Below are 22,327 nucleotides of genomic sequence, written 5' to 3' on the forward strand. Positions count from 1 at the left end.
CTGATTAATAAAGGGACTAAGCCAAAAAGAAAATGAAGAAATTAATATTTTATTTTATTTTATTTTCAGTGCATATGTGGCATCCAGTAGTTATAAATGCATAATAGATACAAATTACACATTTTCAGTTCGCAGGTCATTTTGATCCCAGGGTCTATTCTTTGACCGTGGATTACTCAGCTGGATTTGGATATTGACAATTTACACAATCCAAAAAGGATGAATTTTGAACAATGAAACTATTTTGGATCATAATAAAATTGTAGTAGGTTTATTTTGAATGGATGTACTAGCTGCTGATCTTAAATTAAAATAAAAATGTGTAAAAAAAAATATTAATATCATTTGACATTTATTTCATAGGACAGTATGACCGGAAGTAATATGGGAGAGAGAGGGGGACATGAACGGGAAAGGTCCACAAGCTGGGATTGGAACTGGAGTGCTGTTGCAATATGTTGGCACACTGGGCTATCCAGCCTGATCTCAAGAGAAAATGTAAGTATTTTGCGTTTTGTCAGTTTAGTGGCTAATTCGTACAAATATGAATTCAGTTGTATGAAAATGTACGATTTGAAAAAGCAAAAAAAAAAAAAAAACAACAAACAAATGTCAAATATATTTATGTATTTTTTTCAAATGTAATCTACACTCAGAATAAAAAAGTGTCATGGGGATAGTACATTTTCAAAGAGATTTCTTTTTTTGTATTTGTTTTGTGACTGATACAGCAGTGTTTCTCAACCACGTTCCTGGAGAACCACCAGCTCTGCATGTGTTTCCTTAACCAAACACACCTAATTCAGATCATCAGCTCATTTGCCGAGACTGAAAGACCTGTAATGGTTGTGACAGACAAAGGACATGTCCAAAACATGCAGTGTTGGTCCTCCAGGAACATGGTTGAGAAACACTTTGAAACAGCATGTACACTTTAGGTGCTAATATATTTTAGCATGCCAATTTGGACCCATTAAATACAAACATACTTTTGTATTTGAAAAACCAGCCCAGCTGTAGAACAGTTTTTGAGTTATAATAGACGGCCAATATTGTTACTGAGACTTTTTGACTTTTTTCACATAGAAAATCTCCTCTAAATGTTAAACTAAATGAATTGCTAAATACTATACTCTTGACACATGAAAGTATAAATCCTGCAGACTACAATAAGTGTGGAAAATTATTGCGTATTCTTTAACAAATCGTTTAATTTACTTCAAATTTGATGTCATTGTGGACTCGGAATACAAAAGTAGTATACAGATTTTAAATCCATTAGAAAGGATTTAACACCTTGTTGCCTACTGACACCCTTACTAATGCTTATGATAGATATTTAATTGCTATTCTTGACATAAGGTGCATTCTTCACAACTGCTAGGTTTATTGCTCAGATGTCAGCCAAACGTGTGTCAGCTGAGCACATAGCTTTAGCAAGCCATGTCTGTTTGCACCCCCACTCTTTCTTGTCCTCCGCCAGCTGTGTTTGAGGTGGAGGTCCAGCATCCGGCTGTTCTAAAGCCATTCTCTTCACACCAGGATGAAGCCTTTCCTTAGGAAACTAGCAGATTAATGCAAAAGTGATATGCCTCTAACATCTGCCATGGCCATAGCAGACAAAGCAGTGACAATACGTTACCATTTAATTATATTGTCAAAGTGCATTTTAGGTTGTCAAACATTGAGTTGTTTATTTATGATTAACAACAATCAGTCACAAAGGCTCATCCTCATGTTCTCAGCAGCCTGTTGTTGACTATGTTTTTGCTTGTTTTTTTGTTTTTTTTCATGCAAAGCACCATGCTTTTCTTCCCTTCTTATGTGTTCACTCCAGCAGTTTTAATTGAAATCCAACTAGATTGATTTGATATGCAATAACTGTAGTGTGAGACTCCAATCTACACCCCAAGCAAGCAATGGTTCAAAGAAGACAGTTATTATGATTTTAATGATTTCCCATTACTTTTTTTATGTAAACTTGCAACACTGGCATCTTTGACTGCTTGTGTCTTTTCCATATTGTGCATGATGCAAAATGCACTCCATGTGAACTATGATATCTGACATGAATGTTTTAAAACAAAATGTGCTGTTAGAAATATTAAAGACTCTCAGCTCTGATGAATCAAACAATGATAAATATTTCTCACTCGTAAGCATCAGGCTAATAAATGCACAAATTATCTATACATGGGTGTATGAACATTTCCAACAAAATGTGGCCTGACTTATTTTAAATAAATCAAAATGACAGTTGAGCGACACAGTGGCTCAATGGTAAGCACTTTCGCCTCACTGCAAGAAGGTTGCTGCTTTGAGTCCTGGCTGGACCAGTTGGCATTTATGTGTGGAGTTTGCATGTTCTCCCCATGTTGGCATGGGTTTCCCCAAGGTGCTCCGGTTTCCCCCACAGTCCAAAGACCTGCACTACAGGTGAATTGAATAAGCAAAATTGGCTGTGTGTGTGCGTGCACGCGTGCGTGCATGTGTGCATTCCCAGTACTGGGTTGCAGCTAAAACGGCATTCGCTGTGTAAAACATATGCTGGATAAGTTAGCGGTTCATTCCGCTGTGGCGACCCATGATGGATAAAGATACTAAGCCAAAGGAAAATGACTAAATTAATGAAAATGATGGTTTGACAGACAAACAAAAATGCATAAATTTATTTTGTTATCCATACAAAATGGGTACTTTGTCAATTTAAAAAAATAGCCAATATTTGTTTTGACAGTATGTAAAATTGTTATTTCCTCATGATGTTGGGCTGAAATGAGTCAAAAACTCTTAATTTTGTCATTGTTTATGTTTTATTATTTATATTCCCTAATACCCATTTCAAACCATTTCGAACCAGTTGTGTAAGCTTAGCCCTTGTGTTAAGAACTTGGACCAAATAGCAATTAGTCACAGACTAACCAGTCTTAATTTTTTTATTTCATAACAGAGCTATCAATCTTTTTTGTAATTGACTTAAAAAGGCTTTGACAAGATTGAAGAAAAAATGCCTCACTTATACATAGGGACTAGTCAAAGCATTTTATGTGACTGCACTGCTATAACATAGTTAGGTCATACAGTGGCAGTCTCCAGTCACACCTCTGCTCTGCAGTTACCAGAAAATGACTCAGAGTAGCAAGTCTTGTTTCTAGCACTTGAGTTACTTTTTGGATCTGTGCCATTTACATTTAGACTGTCTAATTATATTATTTGTACCTTGACTGCTTTTAGTTAAAGATCGCTTGTAATTACACCCAACAATAAACAATCATTCTAGCTGATACATTGTGTTTGTATGGAATTTTTTTTTTTTTTTTAGTTTCTTAAATAAATACACTGTTGCAACTTAAATAATCATGAGAATTGATGTGAAAATTGGATATAATCTAAAGTATTTTGATAGTATATTTTATATAAATGTAGAGGGATTGGGAGCTTGGTCCCAAATGAGGCAACATGTGCTAAGCACGTGCACAGCTCATTGCTTCACAGCTCTGACTAAAACTTTTTTCTTTACGTCCAAGTGTCAGTTTTAACACTTTCACTCCTAATGGTGTTTCATGGAAAATGGTAAGTGGAAAACCTGAACTGGAGTACTGTAATTACTGTGTTGAGAGGGGGAGGGGAAAATACGCTTCACACTCCACATATATGCTACTCCAGACCAGCTTCCAGGCTCTCTGTTCCTTGATACTGCACAAATGTTGATGCTATGTCTATTTTCAGACTGTTTTGTTAGCTGCAGAACCAAAATATCTAACTGGTCAGTTGTTTTATGTTACTGAAATATTGTAATCCAGATGTCTTGTTTATTTCCCTAAACAGTCATGTATTTTAGCTCTACGTTTAGTGTCCTGACTAATTGAAATACAAAAAAAGTTTTGTCCTGTATTTCAATATTCCTGAGTGCTAGAAGAAGTCTTGTGTCATGTAAATCATTGGTAGACAGTCATGTCATTAGGGCTGCACACTATATCGTTTTAGCATCAATATCGCATTGTGATCAGTCACATCGCAGGATTTGCAATGTTAATTTTGTATTATAATTTTTTTTATTTACATATGTATTTGAGGCCTGTGGCTGTATAAAGGTTTTAAAAAACATCCAGACATAAGAATTGTACCATTTGTAACTTTAATAATGATTAATTTGACTGTATTGTTTATGTTATACAGTACCTGAATACAGTTAGACTCGAAAAACAACGAATCATTGTTTAGTTTAACTGTATCTGTTTCTTTATTGTATTTATAGAAATTGTTTATCACATTTTTGATAAATGTGATATCGCTCAGCTGCAAAATCTTCCCAATTAATCTAAAATGATCAATTCTTTCTTAATATAGATATTGAAGTCATCTGGTGGAATTGTATTCACATCGCAAAATTCAAAATATTGCAATGTTAGATATTTCAATATCGTGCAGCCATACATGTCACTGTAATGGTTTTCTTCAAAATATAGTTTCCAATTTCTAAATCAATCAAGTCGCAGTTAGTGGAGGTGAGCCTTGCACCATCTGATGTCAGACCGATTCCAGTGCCAGTGATTGAGAGAGCACAGATTGAGAGCAAATTTGATTTATACTGCAGAATGATGTCAATAAAGCATCTTATAGAATTGTTTGTTTTATAAAAATTATAGTAAATTTGTAGTAACGTTTTTGCCATATGGATTACACTCTATAAAATCTAGTCACTCCTGATTTATTTGTTTAACTCTCCCGCTGCTTTGATTATTTTGAATGTGTACATCTGATAACCACATTAAATTCATAAAAATAATTTAAAATATGTGTGTTCAGTTATAGTCCATTCATTAAGAATATATTGTAACAATAGCACATGCTATAGTTTCCATGACATAATCTAGCAGATTGTTAGGTTTTAGCAGACAGATACAGGAACATTAGATAGATAGATAGATAGATAGATAGATAGATAGATGGATGGATGGATGGATGGATGGATGGATGGATGGATGGATGGATGGATGGATGGATGGATGGATGGATGGATGGATGGATGGATGGATGGATGGATGGATGGATGGATGGATGGATAGATAGATAGATAGATAGATAGATAGATAGATAGATAGATAGATAGATAGATAGATAGATAGATAGATAGATAGATAGATAGATAGATAGATAGATAGATAGATAGGGTGGAAAACACACATCCAAACACTAAATTAGAGCATGCAGACAGTGTGTGAACAAAATGTCTTTTTAATGCATTTATTTTGTAATCGTGATCGTGCATATAATTAATTAGTGCTAATATAATAACCTGGAAGAATTTCAATAACCGTCAGGGTCGAAATAGGTTTGGTTTAGCAGGCATAACCCTGAATTGACTGTGACAGTGTGGGGAGTTGGAGTCTGCAGCGCTGATCATTGCGCCTCACACACTTTCAAACTCGTCATTTCACAACACCGAGGCGAGGAAACGAGCCAGCGCTATCAACACTGCTGCCCCGAGGGCTCTTCCTACTCGGTCCTGAGAGCCACAGACGAATCTGGGAATATCACGGCTAAACCAATAGCACTGTTGATTCGAAAACATGCTCGAGGTTTTCTGTTTTATCGTGTGTGTCTCGACAAACTGGCTGACGGATCATACTTTCATTTCCAGATCACGACACCGATGAAAATAACATCAGACACCGCAAGTAGAGTAGTAGCATTGAGATAAAGACTAATCTTTACAATTATCGGAACAAGGGACAAGATGCAGACACGAAAGCAACGGTTGATATAGCTTTACAGCGATGTATAGACTTAAATTAATATTCTCGGATTACTGATACAAAGCACGCGCTTCGACCCACAATCTTCATCCCGGTTCCGCAAAGAAACTCAACCCAAAAGTGTTGAAGAGCTCCATGCATTCAAAAAGGTGGGTGATTTCGTTACAAATAACTTTCATTCTTTTGCAAATTTAAGGCTAAATTATGCAGAGACTTCCTCTCATGTGTGCTTTACATCTCTTGCAAGATTATAGAAGATTTTTGAGTCTGCAATATATTGTATGCAGCCCAGTGTATGCTTCATTAGGGGTAATAATGGTAATAATGGTCTTGATTGTATTTGATTTTAATAATAAATTTATATATTAGAAAAGGAAAATTTACATTTTACACGTTTTCCCTCTGTAGCTAATCACCAAAGATGTTTCTCTACTTTTAAATTGTAAAAAAAATAGCTTTGCCGAGCTGAAAATCATGCACACGCTTTGATGATTAATAAACTCCCAAATATAATTGGGATAACAAATCCTTAATAGGCTATCAGAACGAGAATCGTCATTATGACAAGGGGATGTCATGTCATGTTCTGGATTTTAGGACCTTCATTCAAATTAAATCAATAGAAAAAGAAGACATCCAATTCAACTGTAAATAAAATAGCATGGTTCTTTCAAACGTTCTTGAGGACGCATCTCTGGAGATATCATTCATTCTCAACCACTGTGCAAGCGCCATCTGTTGGACTGCAACAGCTGACCACTAAAAACAAAACATAAATAACATATCCACCTTTCCCTCCTCCTCTTTCAGAACTTTCAATTACCTTGACCTGTCAAGGGTTGGACAGGACTTTATTAATATTTTAATTAATAGCTTTGCATTGCAGATGAACAACATCCTTTCATATTCCTTTTCATCTGAAAAGCTCAGAAAAACTTTTTAAAAATGTAATGTAAACACTAGTAAGATCTGAAGTATATTTTGCGTCCTGTGTAACATATGGGAAAGCAATGTGTCAGGGAGATTGATTTAAGAAAGTGTAGTGAGATAAAGCTTGTTAGACCTCTTAATCTGTGTCACATCCCATATTGGCTATATAAACCCAATGCATTGATGACAGCGGAATGGTTAAACGCATTTATGTTGACATGCTGTATGTATCAAGTGATCATAATTATATTATTGTGAATTTAGTTTAACGTATTGGCTTTTTCTTCAAAATAATCTACTCGTTTTGTTTAGCCTGCAGTAGTGTACAAATAAAGAATTAGTTTCCAATGTAATTTAAATCAGAAATCGATTCTCTCTTACATTTAAATGGGCCTTTAACCCAGAGGTGTCTAATCCTGCTCATGGGAGGGCCACTGTTTTGCAGAGTTTAGTGCCAACCTTAATTAAACACTGCAGCCAAGGTAATCAAGGTTTTTAGGATTACAACATTATTTGGAGAAGTTGGAGCTTTCTGCTAAACTCTGCTAAAAACTAAACTCTTCAATAATCATGAAAATAAAATAAATATATATGTTAATATATTATATCATAATATTATATATTAAATATTATGTTAATTATGTAAACAATATTGCACCCATCATGTAAAAAACACAATTATATATATATATATATATATATATATATATATATATATATATATATATATATATATATATATATATATATATATATATATATATATATAAATTTACTTAATTATCATGCATTTGCTTATTGTGCTAATACACTTGTAAAAATAGAGATTCCAAAATGTTTGTCTATTTGTAATAGGATTCCCACAGAAGAATACTTTTAGGTTCTTCAAAGAATCAATAAGCATTTCTTAAAGGGAAATAAACATTTAAACTTCTCCCCTTTCTAAACCTTTTTTGTGGAATTCATTGTCTTTATCTTTAAAAGTATAAAGGTTTCTTGAATCAAACGTAGTTCCACTCTTGTTATGATTCTGTCCTAAATGAAAATCCAGCGGCTACACCCCGAACAGTAAAGTATTATTTACACTTGATGTAGCCTGTTAAAAGAGTAATGCGCTCACTTTCGTGTTCGTAGCCTACATTGCAAGCGGGTGAAGTACTTTTCAAAGCCCAGGCGTAATCTGAAACTAGTGAGGGGTTGGTGGTGAAACAGTGACTCCTTATTGGTGCTCTTCGCGGTGTAGGCTGCACCCTCTTGACACTAGCGAACTGGAAGATCGATGGCACTTTTCTAGTGAGGGTTGGGAATGTGTGAACACGCAGAGTACCTGACAAAAGCCGTGATATTTGTACGACGGAAGGGTGGACGGCATGAATTCTGAGTGTGGCGGTTTTTCGACAACTTCAAGTGGAAAGTCGCAGCATTTCTTTAATTCGCATTTCTTCACATTGCTGGTGTAAATAGGGAGAGGAGAGGAGCGCTGTCCCGTGCTGGATGGATGGTTATGGGGAAAGGAGCAGGACCATCGGCGCTACAAGTCTGCCAGTTCCTTGCACTGTTTCTCAGTCTGTTTCCAGCAGGTAAGAAACAAAACCTTTCCCCTAACATTTCTAAGTTGAGGTTTGGCATAAGGAATGTGGAGTCGCGTTGTGTTTCTTTGTATTTAATTGTCGAATAAATGATGTAACATAATCGCTACAAAACAGCTACAAACACCCAGGGCATGTTGAAATAACGCACACTTTGTTACTTAGCAGCAAATTAAATGCAGTTGGGTGTAATTTGTTGAGTCATGACCCAGTTATGTCTGCTAAAAGATATTTATCATATAAAACATTTCAGTGTGCGTTCCTTAGTAATGTAATTGTTTATAACTTTTTAAGTTTTTGCTAAATAGCGTTTAAAGTTGACGGTGCTGGACTCTTTTTGCATTCGAGTACAGCCAGTGCTATAATGCGGATTTTAGTCGTTTAGATTCCTTGCTTAAACAGCAAGATTAAAGCGCAATGGTCCGAAGACTCGGTTCGATCCTGCTGGCTGCACTAGCGCAGTGTTTCCCACAGCTCTGCCGGAGACGTGCTGTTGTGTTTGGGGGAGGGGAAGCGAACCCTCCACATCTAGCATGCCTTTGCTGGACTTTTGGGGGAAAAATATACAAAAGATAAAGAGCGTATTCTCTATGGTAAAACAATGTTCCTGAACGAAGCCAAACATATTACTTAACATTTTTAGAAGTTGACTATAGATATATTTGTATGCATGTAATGTATACAAATATATAAGGATGAATTCCCACAAAGCGATGTACTGCATACCTTGACTTCACAGTATGAAAATAAAGTTGTAGTGCTGTGTTGTAGAAGTGCATACATTTTCCTACAGTTTTGTTTGCACATTAACTGTAATATTTTATTGTTGACACATTCCCAGCATATCAACTGAATGCAGTTGTTTAGGGTCATTTTGTAAATGTTTTACCTTTGTTAATATTTTTATAATTTAAGTGTTGATGTCAGTCACAGCTGATAAAATCCTAAAAGATCAAAACCCTCTCAGGTCACCCTTCCCATAATTGTTTATGGGTCAACTGTGAAAATAAAATACCAAAATCATGAGAGAAACAATGTGGAAATAATTTAATAATTTCGATTTCTACATATGAAAATACATTTTATTTTGTAAAAAATTGTTGTAATCAACTCTGCTGTCAAATAGAAAAAATAGTGTTTTAAAGGATAGTTGCAAAATATGAAGTTTTAATTTTCAGTTCATTTGTGGAGGCTGCATTTTATTTCTTAAATATATATATTTTTTTAATATAAGCTAACAAACTATTGTTAAATGACACTGTCGAATGACATTTCAGTGTGTTCTGTAAATAATAGCAAAAACTTATGCATGTATTAAACCAAACACTTCAAAATAAATAAAACAAAAAACGTTATTACATCTTTCTACAAATGCAAGTTGTTATTCACACTAAAATTCATATGTGTTTTGTAAGAAATTTCTTTTAAAACTTGTTCAATTCATAAAGTGTACAGTGCTCAGCATGTATAAGTACACCCCTCAAAAATCTGTTTTAAATTCATATTTTTAATAGGAAGCTATACAATATTATTTTTGTGCATATACATTAAATTAGTCAGTACTGAAACCAAATCTGGAGCTTATCTAACGAAATAACTTACGAGAATGGTCCAAAAACTAGGACACTCAAATTTATGTTAGAGAAAAATATTTAATACAAACAAAAAAAAGAGGAAAAATCCAGAGAAGCAAAAAAAAAAGTAAATTATCTGTTAAAATGTTGTTGGTTGTACTTTTGTTTTGCAATATTTTGCTTAAATGTAATTGTTTTATCTTTCAATTTCTAGAGATGTTTGGTGGCTAAAATATTATTTTAATAAATATATCTGTTTAATAAATCTGTTTTGTTTAAATGCACCAAAATACAATGTCTATATTAACTGAGAAACAGATAAAAATATTTATTTTCAAAATGGGGTGCACTCAATCATGCTGAGTACTGTATATTAGAAGAAGAAGAAGAGTGTAATCTGTGATGTGTTGAAGAACGTAGGCACATTCACATGACTGTGATAATTAATTGTTGTGTATCTTAATATAATAACGTTACTTACAAGTATTGTTTTGAACTGTCAAGATTCTGGTCAGTTGTATGTAGCGTTTAGTTTGATTTCACACCCAGTGCTCTGTCCGTATTCCAAGTTATTTAATGCCAAACAAAAAGCAATCATGCATGCTCTAGTCATTGACATCTTAAATTAGCCTATTGTCTCTTATCAGATGGATGATAAATGCTCTTTGTAGCAGGTAGGTGGAAGATGTATGTGACTGAGAACTAAAAAAGATAGATGTGTGATCATTTGAAAACAAAGTCGGCAGTTGTGTCTAGGTTTGGCATGTCCTGATTTTATCAAACGAAAGAGATCATCTTTAAATAAAGAAAACCACATGATTCAAAAGCCTTTGCATTGCAATTCAGCGCTTGTAATCCGAGGAAGGGGAATGTGCTTGAAATTGCTTTTGCCTTTGATTACGGCCTTTTGCTCTGGACAGGTGGCTATCTCATATCCAGTTTGACCTGTGGAATGGTGAGACCTACTCTATGTTCCGCCCACTGGTCCTGGAGCCAGTTTCTCTCCAGAGATCCTGTTTCTTTAAGGCTGTCCTCATCCCCCCCTTCCCTCCTGCCCTGCGTGGCTGATGAAACTCTACCTAATCCCTTTACACAGGGCTAATTTATGACTCTGCTGGTTTCTTCTCAATGGCAAATTGCATTGTCTTCATTCAGAGTCCTAGGACTACACCCTCCCACACACACACACACACACATACACACAAACAGCTACCCCCTTCTGTTTAAACCCTAAGTGATTTTTTTTCAGATGTGCATTTGCCCTCGGTCACTGACACCCACGGTGCTTTACTCAAAAGCACCCCCACTATCTGCTTAGCAATGCAAAGAGACAGCACAAGGTGTGAATGAGTGTGAATTTGATATGAGATGATTAGCACTTTTAAATTGTAGACTTTTGTTGGTGCGAATATCAGTTTGAAAGCTTCCTTCCCATTTGTCTTAATGCTATTAATTTGTGTTACACCTTAAACAGTGTGTAATTGCCAGATATCCAACTGGGATCTTGGAATTTTTCGATACAGCATACAGCCTTTTACTAATATAAAGTGATGTCATTTACGGTGAGGTAATGAAGTTAGATAAGCCTGTCGAGAGTTCATTACTTTGTAATGATGTCTATTTAGATGCTTATTGCTTTACGTTTTGTATAACAATAGCTCTTAGGTCTTGAGCTTTTCTCTCCTGTGATATAAATATAATCACAATATTCCATTAATATTTAAATTTTACATAAAACCAATTAATTGTCGCTGATTAGCTTACAATGTTGATTGGTCTACTTCATTTTATATAAAATTTTAAAGGCGACAAAACAACAATAGCCTTGCTGTGTACTACATTTAGAGAGCACTTGGCAAAATGCAGAAACTTGGAACATGGTTGGAATGTTGTTTTTATTACTGATGAAATTAAAGCCTCACTTTGTCCAGATGTAGAGAGAATTCATGTGTTGTTATGAAGGCCTTGAGCAACTGCCATTCTTGAACATAACATTCTAAAAACCTGGAGTTTTAAAGGGATAGTTCACCCAAAAGGAAAATGTTACTATTATCCACTCGCCCATGACCAATTAGATTTTTTTTCTGTTGAACACAAAAGAAGAAGTCAACAAAACAAACAAAAATTAATAAACCCAAACTGTGGGGAATAGTCTAGGGTGAGTAAATCATGGTATCATTTTCATTTTTGGGTGAACTAACTTTTTAAGTTTTAAGTTCAATAATAAATAATAATTAAAAAGTGTTGCTAAATATTTTTATAATGTTATGTTTAAGTATGCCAGTTTCTTAATGTATTCATAACAACTCACAAATTCTCTCCTCAATACTGTCTTAAATATTCATTTTTAAATTGCAACTTTTTAACAACAAACAAATCAGTTTTGTTTATAACTCAGGTTAATGCTTATTTCATCTCTGTTTCATGTTAATTTGGATATAACCTCTCTATGCCCTTGGGTTTATGCTTTCTTTTCTTTTGCTTTACAGCCACTCTGCAGTGTAAGATCCTCAAGTGTAACTCAGAGTTCTGGGCCTCCACCTCCAGTTCTGGCCCAGAAGAGGAGTTTTGCACTGCTCTGCGAGCATACAACAGTTGTGTACGTCGCACCGCTCGTACATGCCGGGGTGACCTGGCCTACCATTCAGCCCAACATGGTATAGAGGATCTTATGAGCCAACACAACTGCTCCAAAGAAGGGCCCACTACCCAGCCTCGTGCCCGCACAGTCCCACCCCCAGTCTTGTCACCACCCCAAACAGACATTCATATTCCCTCTGACGAGCCAGAGGTATGCCATTACGAGCGGAGTCTACCACATAATGCTGCACCTCCCAATTACACCCATTGTGGCTTTTTTGGGGATCCACATCTTCGCACATTCAACGATGACTTTCAAACCTGTAAAGTTGAGGGAGCCTGGCCACTTATCCACAATAAGTACCTGTCTGTCCAAGTTACAAACACTCCAGTTGTTGTTGGATCTTCAGCTACAGCTACTAGCAAGGTAAAGACACTTTATGCCTCACATAAAAAAGCAAAAATCATTCCTGCATCAGTGTGTGGTCTTATTTCACAAGTACTTTTTGGCCAACTCAACTTATAAGAAACTTGTTTCAGCAAGGAACTAGTTAATGGTGAAAGTGGTTTTGCCAGTGGGAAGAGAAAGCAGACTAAGTGCAGACTCTAGTTAGCATTTGGATCTGTTCCACGACAGATAAAGACGTGATAAGAGGAGCAATTGATGAAAGCCTGATACTTTTTGTATCAGGAATGCCATAAACAAATGGGAGGTGATAACTTACAATTCTACAAGGCTAAAGCACTTATTTTTATTTAGAAAGTTCAAATGTATGTTGCTATATCAGTCTTTGCTATTGTTTGTGTGATTTAAAAGTCTTGTTGTTTTAACTAAGTGCTCAGTCCATACAGGAAACTGCCGATATTTTTTCTGAATTAGTTGGCCCTCATACCTCATAAATTATCATTGTTTTGCTTTACGGCCCATTGGACAAACTAGGGAGCTGCCTCAGAATTGGCCAGCTGTAGAGCCTAAGGTGAAAGCACAGGACTACAAATTTATGTGTCTGATTGCTGAATGCTAATTTTACTATGTCTGTTGTCCTTTTGGCTGCTGTAATTGTGTGACCAGGGTTGAGTTTTTCCTCGTGGCAGAAAAACACAAGAACTTTGTACTTATTCACATTAAGAAACAGGGCAATTTTCCGCCATCAGAAACCTCTAATGATTCCCCATTAAGTAGACGGACGCTCAGTTCTTTCTTGCAGGAGGGAAAAGGATCACAATATTTTTTTTAGGTTGGCTGTTTCTTGAAATAAATGACAGTGACTTAGAGGTCATTCGACTTGGACAAAAGCAAAAACAGGTCTGCGGGCAGATGGCACCTGTGCAAACAAGACACCCCTTGTTTATTGATACTCCCTTTTTACTTAAAACAAGCTCTCAGTGTCCTGTGAAAGTTAGCCTTGGGTGGGTGGTGCTAACAGGGGCCAGATCACTGTGTCATTAGTGATTATGGGTTGGTTTGGGCTAAGTTTTCCCCCACATAACTTGGACGTAGACACACACTCTTATGCATCATTTGCAAGATCAGAGCAGCCTGGACATCTCGAGGTCACTTATGTGTCAGCAGTCCATTGGCCTCCTAATGGCAGCTTGCTGGAGGAGTCAGAGGTAGGAGCAGCCTTCTCTAATTAGCCCCTGCGCAGGCTGTGCTCTCTAGCTGGCGCGAGTCCACTCCCTGGAGCTGAATCCGGGGTTCACAGGCAGGCTCTGAGCAGCATGAATGGATTGCCTTTGTGTCTGCATACTGAGGCCTGCTGTAACATAGACTGGACCTGTGTTTCTGCAGAGTGCGTTTACATTGGCCCCCTGTATCTTGAGCTGCTGCTGCTGAAATGTGACATTACGAAAGCTTCTGGGCATAGAGGGTCTGCACTACACAGTCTGGTTTTATGAAGACAAGGCTCAGTTATGCAGAATGAAGTACTTAGTCAACATATTTTGCCATATGCAGTGGTGCATTAAACCGTTTACTTCTATGGCTGCTGATTGTTAGCTTTGTTTTGATTGAAATGCTATACCTTTTTAAACATGGTCCGTTTGCTTTTTTTTTGTTTGTTATTTTTTGCCTTAAATCTGATTCATTAATTATGGTGTTAACTAGCACAGTTCAGTGAGCCTACTTTATCTCTTTTGTTCCTAATGTCTTAATGTCCAAACTAATAATTGTTATTGTAGATGAGATACAGCACATCTTTTAAAAGATTTGTTCTCACTTGTTACCCCCTTTCTTGTTTTACCACAGCTAACAATCATCTTCAACAGCTTTCAAGAATGCGTAGACCAGAAGACGTACCGTGCAGAGACCGAAGATCTTCCTGCTGCATTCATTGATGGTTCGAAGAATGGAGGTGAGGGCCATGGGGCCAACACCCTACGTGTGGTAGAGAAGGTACCTGGACAACATGTAGAGATCCAGGCACGTTATATTGGCACAACAATTGTAGTTCGGAAAGTTGGCCACTACCTTACCTTTGCTGTGCGGATGCCAGAGGAGGTGGTAAATTCAGTGGAAGACCAGGATAATCAGGATCTTTACCTCTGCCTTCATGGTTGCCCTGCCAACCAGCGAATAGACTTCAGGACCTTTAAGGCACGAGCAGCAGAGAGCCATGGTGTAGGCCGGGGACGTCCAGGGAACCCTTCCCATGGCTTCACGTACCAGTCAGCCATGGCCAAGTGCAAAGAACGTCTACCTGTTGAGGATTTGTACTTTCAATCGTGTGTTTTTGACCTGCTATCTTCCGGGGATATCAACTTCACTCTGGCGGCCTACTACGCCTTTGAGGATGTTAAAATGCTCCACTCCAACAAAAACAAGTACCATCTCTTTGAAAAGGATACAATATTTAACTCTGCCTCCAGAAAATTGGCATTTAGTGTTCTAATCTTCATCAGCTTTGTCATTGTGCAGTTATGGACTGACTCGTGTTTCATTTGTCTGTAGTTCCCATTGGACATCTGTGTTAAATGGATGTAAGATGCTGTATGCATGTGAAGTGCTGCTCTCACCGTGTTGTATTCCATCTACCAGAGGCTGGGCTTCTCAGCTAGAGCATGAGCTTCTGCCGAGGGCTTTCACACTTGTGTGTCTTGTGTCACGCCATGGACTCATCTCTCGTGTTCATCGTGTATGTTCATTCATCGGGCCGGAGCAGAAGCGTTCCTGGAGATCCATTCTGCAGTCACCCTGCTGATCTCATAACTGCTTAATGACAGAAAAAGGCAGTGCTTAGAGGTCCTGATACTCGGATCAGATTAAACCATCCTCGTTTCAACCAGGGTGATGTGCCACTGACAGAAGTGAGAGGGGGATGATCCTTCGCAGAAAGAAGAGTTTGGAGATGTTCTTCAGTACACTTGATGCCAAGTGAGAGCTGAAGCATGTCTCCCAGAGACAGGTTGGAGGACATGACAAGAGCCTTTATTAATGTCTTCAAATGATGGAAGGGCGGCAGGAGTTCTCTCTTTGAAGAAGCTCCAGCTTTGGAAAAATGTTAGCTTTCTAAAGAAAGCCCCCTGGCCAAGGCCATGTCAGACTAGTAAGTCATGTTATCTACAGAGGAGATTAATAGGCCATAACATCAGGCATTTTGTATAGTTAGTTTATGTGTGAAAGATGAGTGTTACTGTGTGGGTGATCGTATGAATGGTTGTGTATGTGAGTGAAGTGTTTCATAATAGCTGTATATTGCACCCAGGGTCCCAATGTAGCTCTGGTGTGGTGGTTCATGGGTCAGTAAGAAGTTTTACGGCCTGCCAAGAGCTCTTTCCTACATTTTATATAAAAAGGGTGTCAACCTTAGTGTCAGTCAGAGTTTAAGTTACACCTATACTGCTTAAAATATTTACTGAATTCTCTCCATTGTCAAATTGGGCATTCAGCCGGAACAAATTTTCAGGCACATAGAGAATTACTTTCTTTACTTTGTTCAGTCAAGTCGAAAGACAAACAATGCAAGCCATACTATGGTGTGGCCCATGACAGAGTTGTCAACTTGCTTCAGATAAACATGTTATGGAAAAAAAATGAATCATGTCAGTTTGCAGTAGGTAACACAACAATCAACGTACATATCCAGGAGAGAGCCAAGTTTCTCCATACAATGTGTGCAGTTTGAGATGGGACCCACAAGGCAGATCCATCAATCATCCTTACTGCTTCTTAAAAAGCAACGCCTTGCTCTCCATTTCAAAAGGGTGTCGACGTGGCTGTGCTGTAGGCCTCGTTTAACTCACGACTCTGTAGATCTGTGAATTTATGGCAGAGGCGTTTTGCCAAAGAACAAGCCATGGTGCCAACAATTTCCCAAACAGCTGAATTCTCTCTCTCTCTCTCTCTCTCTCTCTCTCTCTCATGGGGCCTTTGTGGTTCACTTAAGTATTTGGGCTCAAACCAGATGTCCTGATTGTGTTTAATATTGGAAGGTGCTGCTAACCTACAGTATGGTAGATGGACCAGTGCAGGAGCTATTGAGAACATCTGCCATGCATTTCTCGTGATATTTGAAATGGGGGCATTCGCTCTTCAGCCATTAGCAGGCTCAGGATTACTGGCACTCAGTGTTGTATATAGCAGTAATAGTATTGGCGAGCTAGTCACACGTTACATAGCACCACTATTTTGAAGAGTGAAACTGCACCCTTGGTAGAACAATAGTTTTGTAGGCCATGTCTAAAGACTGTTGGAAAGGTCTCTGTTGAAGATAAAGCCCACGCAGCCTAATTTCCATGTCTCATTTCTTCTAAGAACATCTGTCACAGCTGTCTCTTATCAGTGTTTCTTTTCTGTTAGTAAAAACTATGAAACTATGGTTTAGATATTAATTATACTTACAACGCTTTCACAATGACTTCATGGTAATTTATTCTTACACTGTAAAGTTTTGCGAGCCTTACTACTGCTAAGAAAGCTTTGTGTTGGTGCAGTTAATGGCTTTAAAGAAACATTTGAAAGCATACAAAATGATTGTAATGACCTTTGTGTTTAAGTGTGATTGTGTTGTCAGTGCTTTTTGAATTTATGTGTAATGTGACAGGTTTGTGTGATATGGCAAATAATATTTTGTGCAGATTTTATTTGGTACATCAGAGGGTGTGGTAAAATCTACCTTTAAATTTAAAGGGAGTTTGTGTACACAAATGCCACAAAACATAAGATAAGGGATTTATTCAGATTTAATTTAAAACAGGAGTAAAAAGCTGACATTGTGTCCTAAATGCTAAGTAGGAAACTTGTGACTTGCGGTGTTTATGTGTTGTTTATTACAAAAGCACTTTATGTTTTTATTCTCTTAACCTAGCTCTTACTTGGTTTTAACTTGATGGTGAACGAGGTTATCATCAGAACTGTTACACTAAAGGATACAAGTGAAAGATAATGTTTTCAAATGTATTAACATTGAATGGGAGTTACCAGACAGCTTAGTCTGTTTTTGTATGTAGGACTAAAGCGGTGCCACACACCACCTGTAAATACTGTAAATTATTTATTGAAGAAAAAAAAATAAAGTGTCATATTGAATTGTTTTTGATGTGTTCGTTTTTGTTTGAAAATCGAAGTGGCTCCACCACATCAGGTAGCATTTTCAGTACACATCGGTGCAGATACATTGAGGCAAGACTGACACCTAAAGGGTGGATTTGGTAAACTCAGGTTACTGAACATAGCCTTTCAAAGAAAGAACAAGTTATGTCTGTTAAAAGATAACACCTAAAGTAACAAGCTCAAAAGACTGAGCAGACGGATTTACCAAAGTTTTTTTTTTAATTAATACGTAGTACGTGTAGATTTACATAGATAAAGAAAACACTACCTAAGGAAAAAAAAACGTAATATTTTGTTGATTTTTTTTCGATTTAACTTACTTAGAACTTACTTTAATCTGTTAATGTTAAAACGTGTTGGAAAATTATATAAAATGTGTGATTTGTCTATGAAATAAGCTACTCACCTCGGCAATTCACGCCATTCTCCTAAAGACTTCCTTGATGCCGTGCACGTGCAAAATGAAGCGCGCGAAAATCTGGCACACTACAGCCTTGGTAAAGTCATTTTTAATTTATTTGCATTTATTTAGCATTTAGATCACTGCTTTTAAACATTTTTGACTTTTGAAAAATTAGCCTACATTAATCTGTGAAGAACATTATACGTAATGAAGTGAATTAAAATAGTATTTAAACAACAGCATATATTTATTTTTAGCTTTTGGGTTTCAACATTTTTTGAGTCCCCCATTGTCCACACAATTAATTAACTTGGACTTATATTACTATATATACATAAACAATTGTTAAAATATAGTTTAAATGTCGATTGTAGTGACTATTTAACTTTAATATTAACCATATAGCTGTTTCAAAAGAAATGTTTTTGGTCTACTTAACACGTCTTAATTTACCATTAGCTCCAAGTTTTTATTTTTTTTTAATCAAATTAAAGCAAATGTATTGGTTTGATTGTTGCAGTGGCGCAGTGGGTAGCGCTGTCATCTCACAGCAAGGTCACTTATTCGAGCCTCGGCTGGGTCAGTAGGCATTTCTGGGTGAAGTTTGTATGTTCTCCCTGTGTTTGCATGCGTTTTCCCCCACAGTCCAGACATGCGCTATAGGTGAATTGGGTAAGCTAAATGTGTGTGAATGAGTGTATGGGTGTTTCCCAGTGATAGGTTGCAGCTGAAATGGCATCCACTGCGTAAAACATATGCTGGATAAGTTGTTGGCTCATTCCGCTGTGCCGACTCTGATTAATAATTATGGGAATAAGCCAAAAATGAATGGATTAATGAATGAATGAACATATTGGTTTATGTTATAGCTTTCTTTAATGGATCTTTTGTCCTTTGAGGAAAAGAACAAAAAGAAAAAGTCAGCTTGAAAATTTGAACTGACATGCTAGATTATTTATGTTCATATTAAACAAAAAACAAAACCAGCAGTCCATGACGTAGGAAAGTTTAATACATATAGGTCTATAAACATATATACAGTACAATTAGTCTGAACAGTGGCTTTTCACAAATATAAATTACTTTAAATTGGCTTGTTTCAAAGCTTAACACGTCCATGGAGTGTGAGCAGAAGCTCGGTGGGCAAGAAGAAACCCATCTTCAGCATCTCATAGCAGACATGTCCACTTTTCACCAGCTCGTCTGCTCCCCAAGTCCTGTCACCGTGATGATCTTTTTTGGAATTGAGCACACCACATTGTTCCCCATTCACCAGAACTGGCTTACCATGCACCTAGTTAAAATTCCATCCTGGCAAATGTTTTGAAATTGTACACAACAGCATAATACTGCACTGTTTCTCACGTCCTTATACCAATTCGGTGTATGGATCTACACAAGAATAAGGCACAGATGGACAAACACAATGAATGAATGGTATCAACCAACATGCCAGTCTGTGAATGTTTTGGCACAAAATCTGCTTCACCAAAAATAGCTTGTGACAACTGCGCTCTCCCTGAACACGCATGTGTCCGTTCATACAGTACTCACATTTCCACTTAAAGGTCAACGGTTTCAGCATACTCGCACTGAGAACACAACTCAACAAAACATGAAATCAGATTAGAGTAATGTCTACCATTACTACATTCTCAAAAACAAGCATTTACTGTCCTTTAGTGCAATAAAAAGATGCAACAGTACAAGCACTGACCATAAAGTGGACTTTATGTGGTACCAAGTGTTACAGTTGCAGGAAAACAAAGACAAAGATAGCTTAGGTGTTATGATTATCTAGTGTTCTGACAAGGTCTACATGGACCCTGAATACTGTTCAGCTTTTTTTTAAACTGTCTTAAATAAGGCTGCTGTCCTGAAACAAGGCATCTAAGCATTGCAATATTAACAAATGCCGGGGTCTGCGATAGCCAAGATGCATTTAGCGGATTCTGTAAATCAAGAAAGCCTTTGAGTAACTGGTGCAGTTGTTGCTCTTCAAAAATATTTGTGACTCCTGTATGATAATAACAACATTCAAAGACAAAAACAAATGTACACAGTTTTTTTTTCCTCAAAATGTCTTATGGTCACAAGAGTTTGGGCATTTCAGAGAGCAAAATCAACATCTGAAGGTGCAATTAAAATGATTCCTTTTTTTCATCTCCCACAAACAAAGGCTACTTTCATCAAATAATCCTTTTTTTCACACAACCAAAACAACACAAAACAAAAAGACACGAACATCAAAGTAAAGTTCGCTTTGGGGATATTCCCTTTCTGCTAATGACTCAACAAAGACCAAATACATGAGGCACTTTCTAACTTAGGCATACTTCAACACTTTATTAAAGTTCATTCATAGTCCATAGGACTAACCATACCTTGTTCTATCTCCTCGTTCCAAAATGGCAGACTTAGCCTGGGTTAAGAAACCTAGAAGAGAGTAGAGGACGCAGTGGCGATAGAGAGGAGTTTGGTGGTGGCTGGTTACGTCTCCTCTATTTATTGCCTGTATGGCCTTTTTGCCACATCCTCTGGCAGTACAGACGGCCTCTGCACTGTCTACATATTCACCTCACGTCTTCCTGTTGTTCCAGTTAAAGTCTGTCGCAGATTTCTGCTCTGCACTTCTGTCCATACCAGGTGAGATCGGCTCAAGAGGCGATTTCTGAGACTGCGGAGAACGTGGGTCAATCAGAGGCGGGGGTTTGTCTGGGTGAAAGGGCCGGTAGTGATCCGGCCCCATGGGGCCATGGTTTCCAGGAGGTCCCCTGTGGTCAGGCATTCTTCTAAAGTCCTGCGGATGCCCTCCTCCTCCTCCTCCTCCTCCTCCTCCTCCTCCTCCTTGGTGGTAGTTTGGAGAGCGATATTCATCCGAGCGCCTTCTCTTTGGGTCCGGATGTCTAAAAACAAAAGTCTAAATTTTAGTGCTCCAGCTTTAACATAACATTGGTGTGTAACGAGAAGTGTTTTCAGGGTGCATTTTGGTTCATCAGATCATAAGTTGACAAATCCTTCCCTTTTGTCCCCATTCAACCACTTAATTGACTGTTTCAGAGTGTTATGGTATGGTACACTTTTACGGCCATTTCCACTATCTAAAGGTATCTAAAAGCGAACAGTACCATACCATTTTTGGGTACCCTTTCCAAAAGGTACCTAGCACAACAAAAGGGTACCAAAAGATGGAGCTAGATGCACAGCTGAACAGCTGAAAATGAAAACAGCCTAGCAGAGGGGTCACCAAGCCTGTTTCTGGAGAGCTACCTTCCTGCAGAATTTAGCTCCAACCCTTATCAAACACACCTGAACCAATTAAGTAGGACCTGAAGCAGCACTTGATAATTACAGACAGGTGTGTCTGGTCAGGGTTGCAACTGAAATCTGCAGAAAGGTAGCTCTCCAGGAACAGGGTTGGTGACCCCCGTACACCATAATAATATATGCATATAATAATGAGCCATGGTCGACCTTGCCTTCATCCTGATGAACAGCCACAAAGGCAAGAAGGTAAACCTGTTGTACTTTTGTTGTTTATGAGGACGTCTAAACAGCTAGCGGTTTCACTTTCTCCAGAGAGCTTGTGATCGATTGCTGCGCTTCGATTTTTGAAATAACGAACCTTTTAAGCTGATGAAAATAATGTGTGCATGATTATTGAAGCGCTTCAGACTTCCGATCCTTTCAGAAACGGACAAACTTTCAAAGAGTAAAGCACGAAAAAACAAAGCAGAAGCTGGAAAAACAAAGGAGCAAATGATTCTTTCAGCAACCTAAAACATGAACAAACTGCCATGTTTAGCTACTGTATCATATTCACCCTTTGGACTATTATGAACTCAGAATGACGGAATTACTTTCTAACAAGCTTACTTGTGCTGTTGAAGATTAAAGATACAGATGAGAGGTTTGCACTAACTGTACGCTATAAGTGTTGT

The 22,327-nt window shown here is 37.6% G+C and overlaps 2 protein-coding genes and 1 long non-coding RNA gene across 8 annotated transcripts in view; 1 reads left to right on the top strand and 2 right to left on the bottom strand.

Annotated features, from left to right (window-relative positions):
* Window positions 1-15,201, bottom strand: part of LOC141378835 (uncharacterized) — an 82,760-nt gene extending 67,559 nt beyond the window's left edge. The window contains exons 1-2 of the long non-coding RNA XR_012394328.1: window positions 14,908-15,201; window positions 14,732-14,831 (exon numbers count right to left, since the gene is read on the bottom strand). This is a non-coding gene — a long non-coding RNA (uncharacterized lncRNA). The remainder of the gene's footprint in view (window positions 1-14,731; window positions 14,832-14,907) is intronic.
* Window positions 5,461-17,964, top strand: rgma (repulsive guidance molecule BMP co-receptor a). 2 transcript variants are annotated; one of them, NM_001045011.1, is made up of 4 exons: window positions 5,461-5,908; window positions 8,154-8,269; window positions 12,342-12,859; window positions 14,681-17,964. In NM_001045011.1, the coding sequence occupies exons 1-4, from the start codon at window positions 5,895-5,897 to the stop codon at window positions 15,380-15,382; spliced, it is 1,350 nt and encodes a 449-aa protein (NP_001038476.1). In that variant the 5' UTR covers window positions 5,461-5,894; the 3' UTR covers window positions 15,383-17,964. The 2 variants fall into 2 exon arrangements, with proteins under 2 accessions (NP_001038476.1, XP_073785115.1); XM_073929014.1 differs by lacking the exon at window positions 5,461-5,908 and adding an exon at window positions 7,974-8,050.
* Window positions 17,965-19,376: 1,412 nt separating this feature from the next.
* The window catches only part of chd2 (chromodomain helicase DNA binding protein 2), a 63,314-nt gene continuing 60,363 nt past the window's right edge, over window positions 19,377-22,327 (bottom strand). For all 5 annotated transcript variants that reach the window (XM_073929466.1, XM_009293623.5, NM_001281462.1 and 2 more), the window contains one exon: window positions 19,377-21,292. In XM_073929466.1, the coding sequence (XP_073785567.1) occupies window positions 20,965-21,292 (328 nt within the window). In that variant the 3' untranslated portion in view covers window positions 19,377-20,964. The remainder of the gene's footprint in view (window positions 21,293-22,327) is intronic.

The sequence above is a fragment of the Danio rerio genome, chromosome 18, assembly GCF_049306965.1.
Source record: "Danio rerio strain Tuebingen ecotype United States chromosome 18, GRCz12tu, whole genome shotgun sequence".
NCBI lineage: Eukaryota > Metazoa > Chordata > Actinopteri > Cypriniformes > Danionidae > Danio > Danio rerio.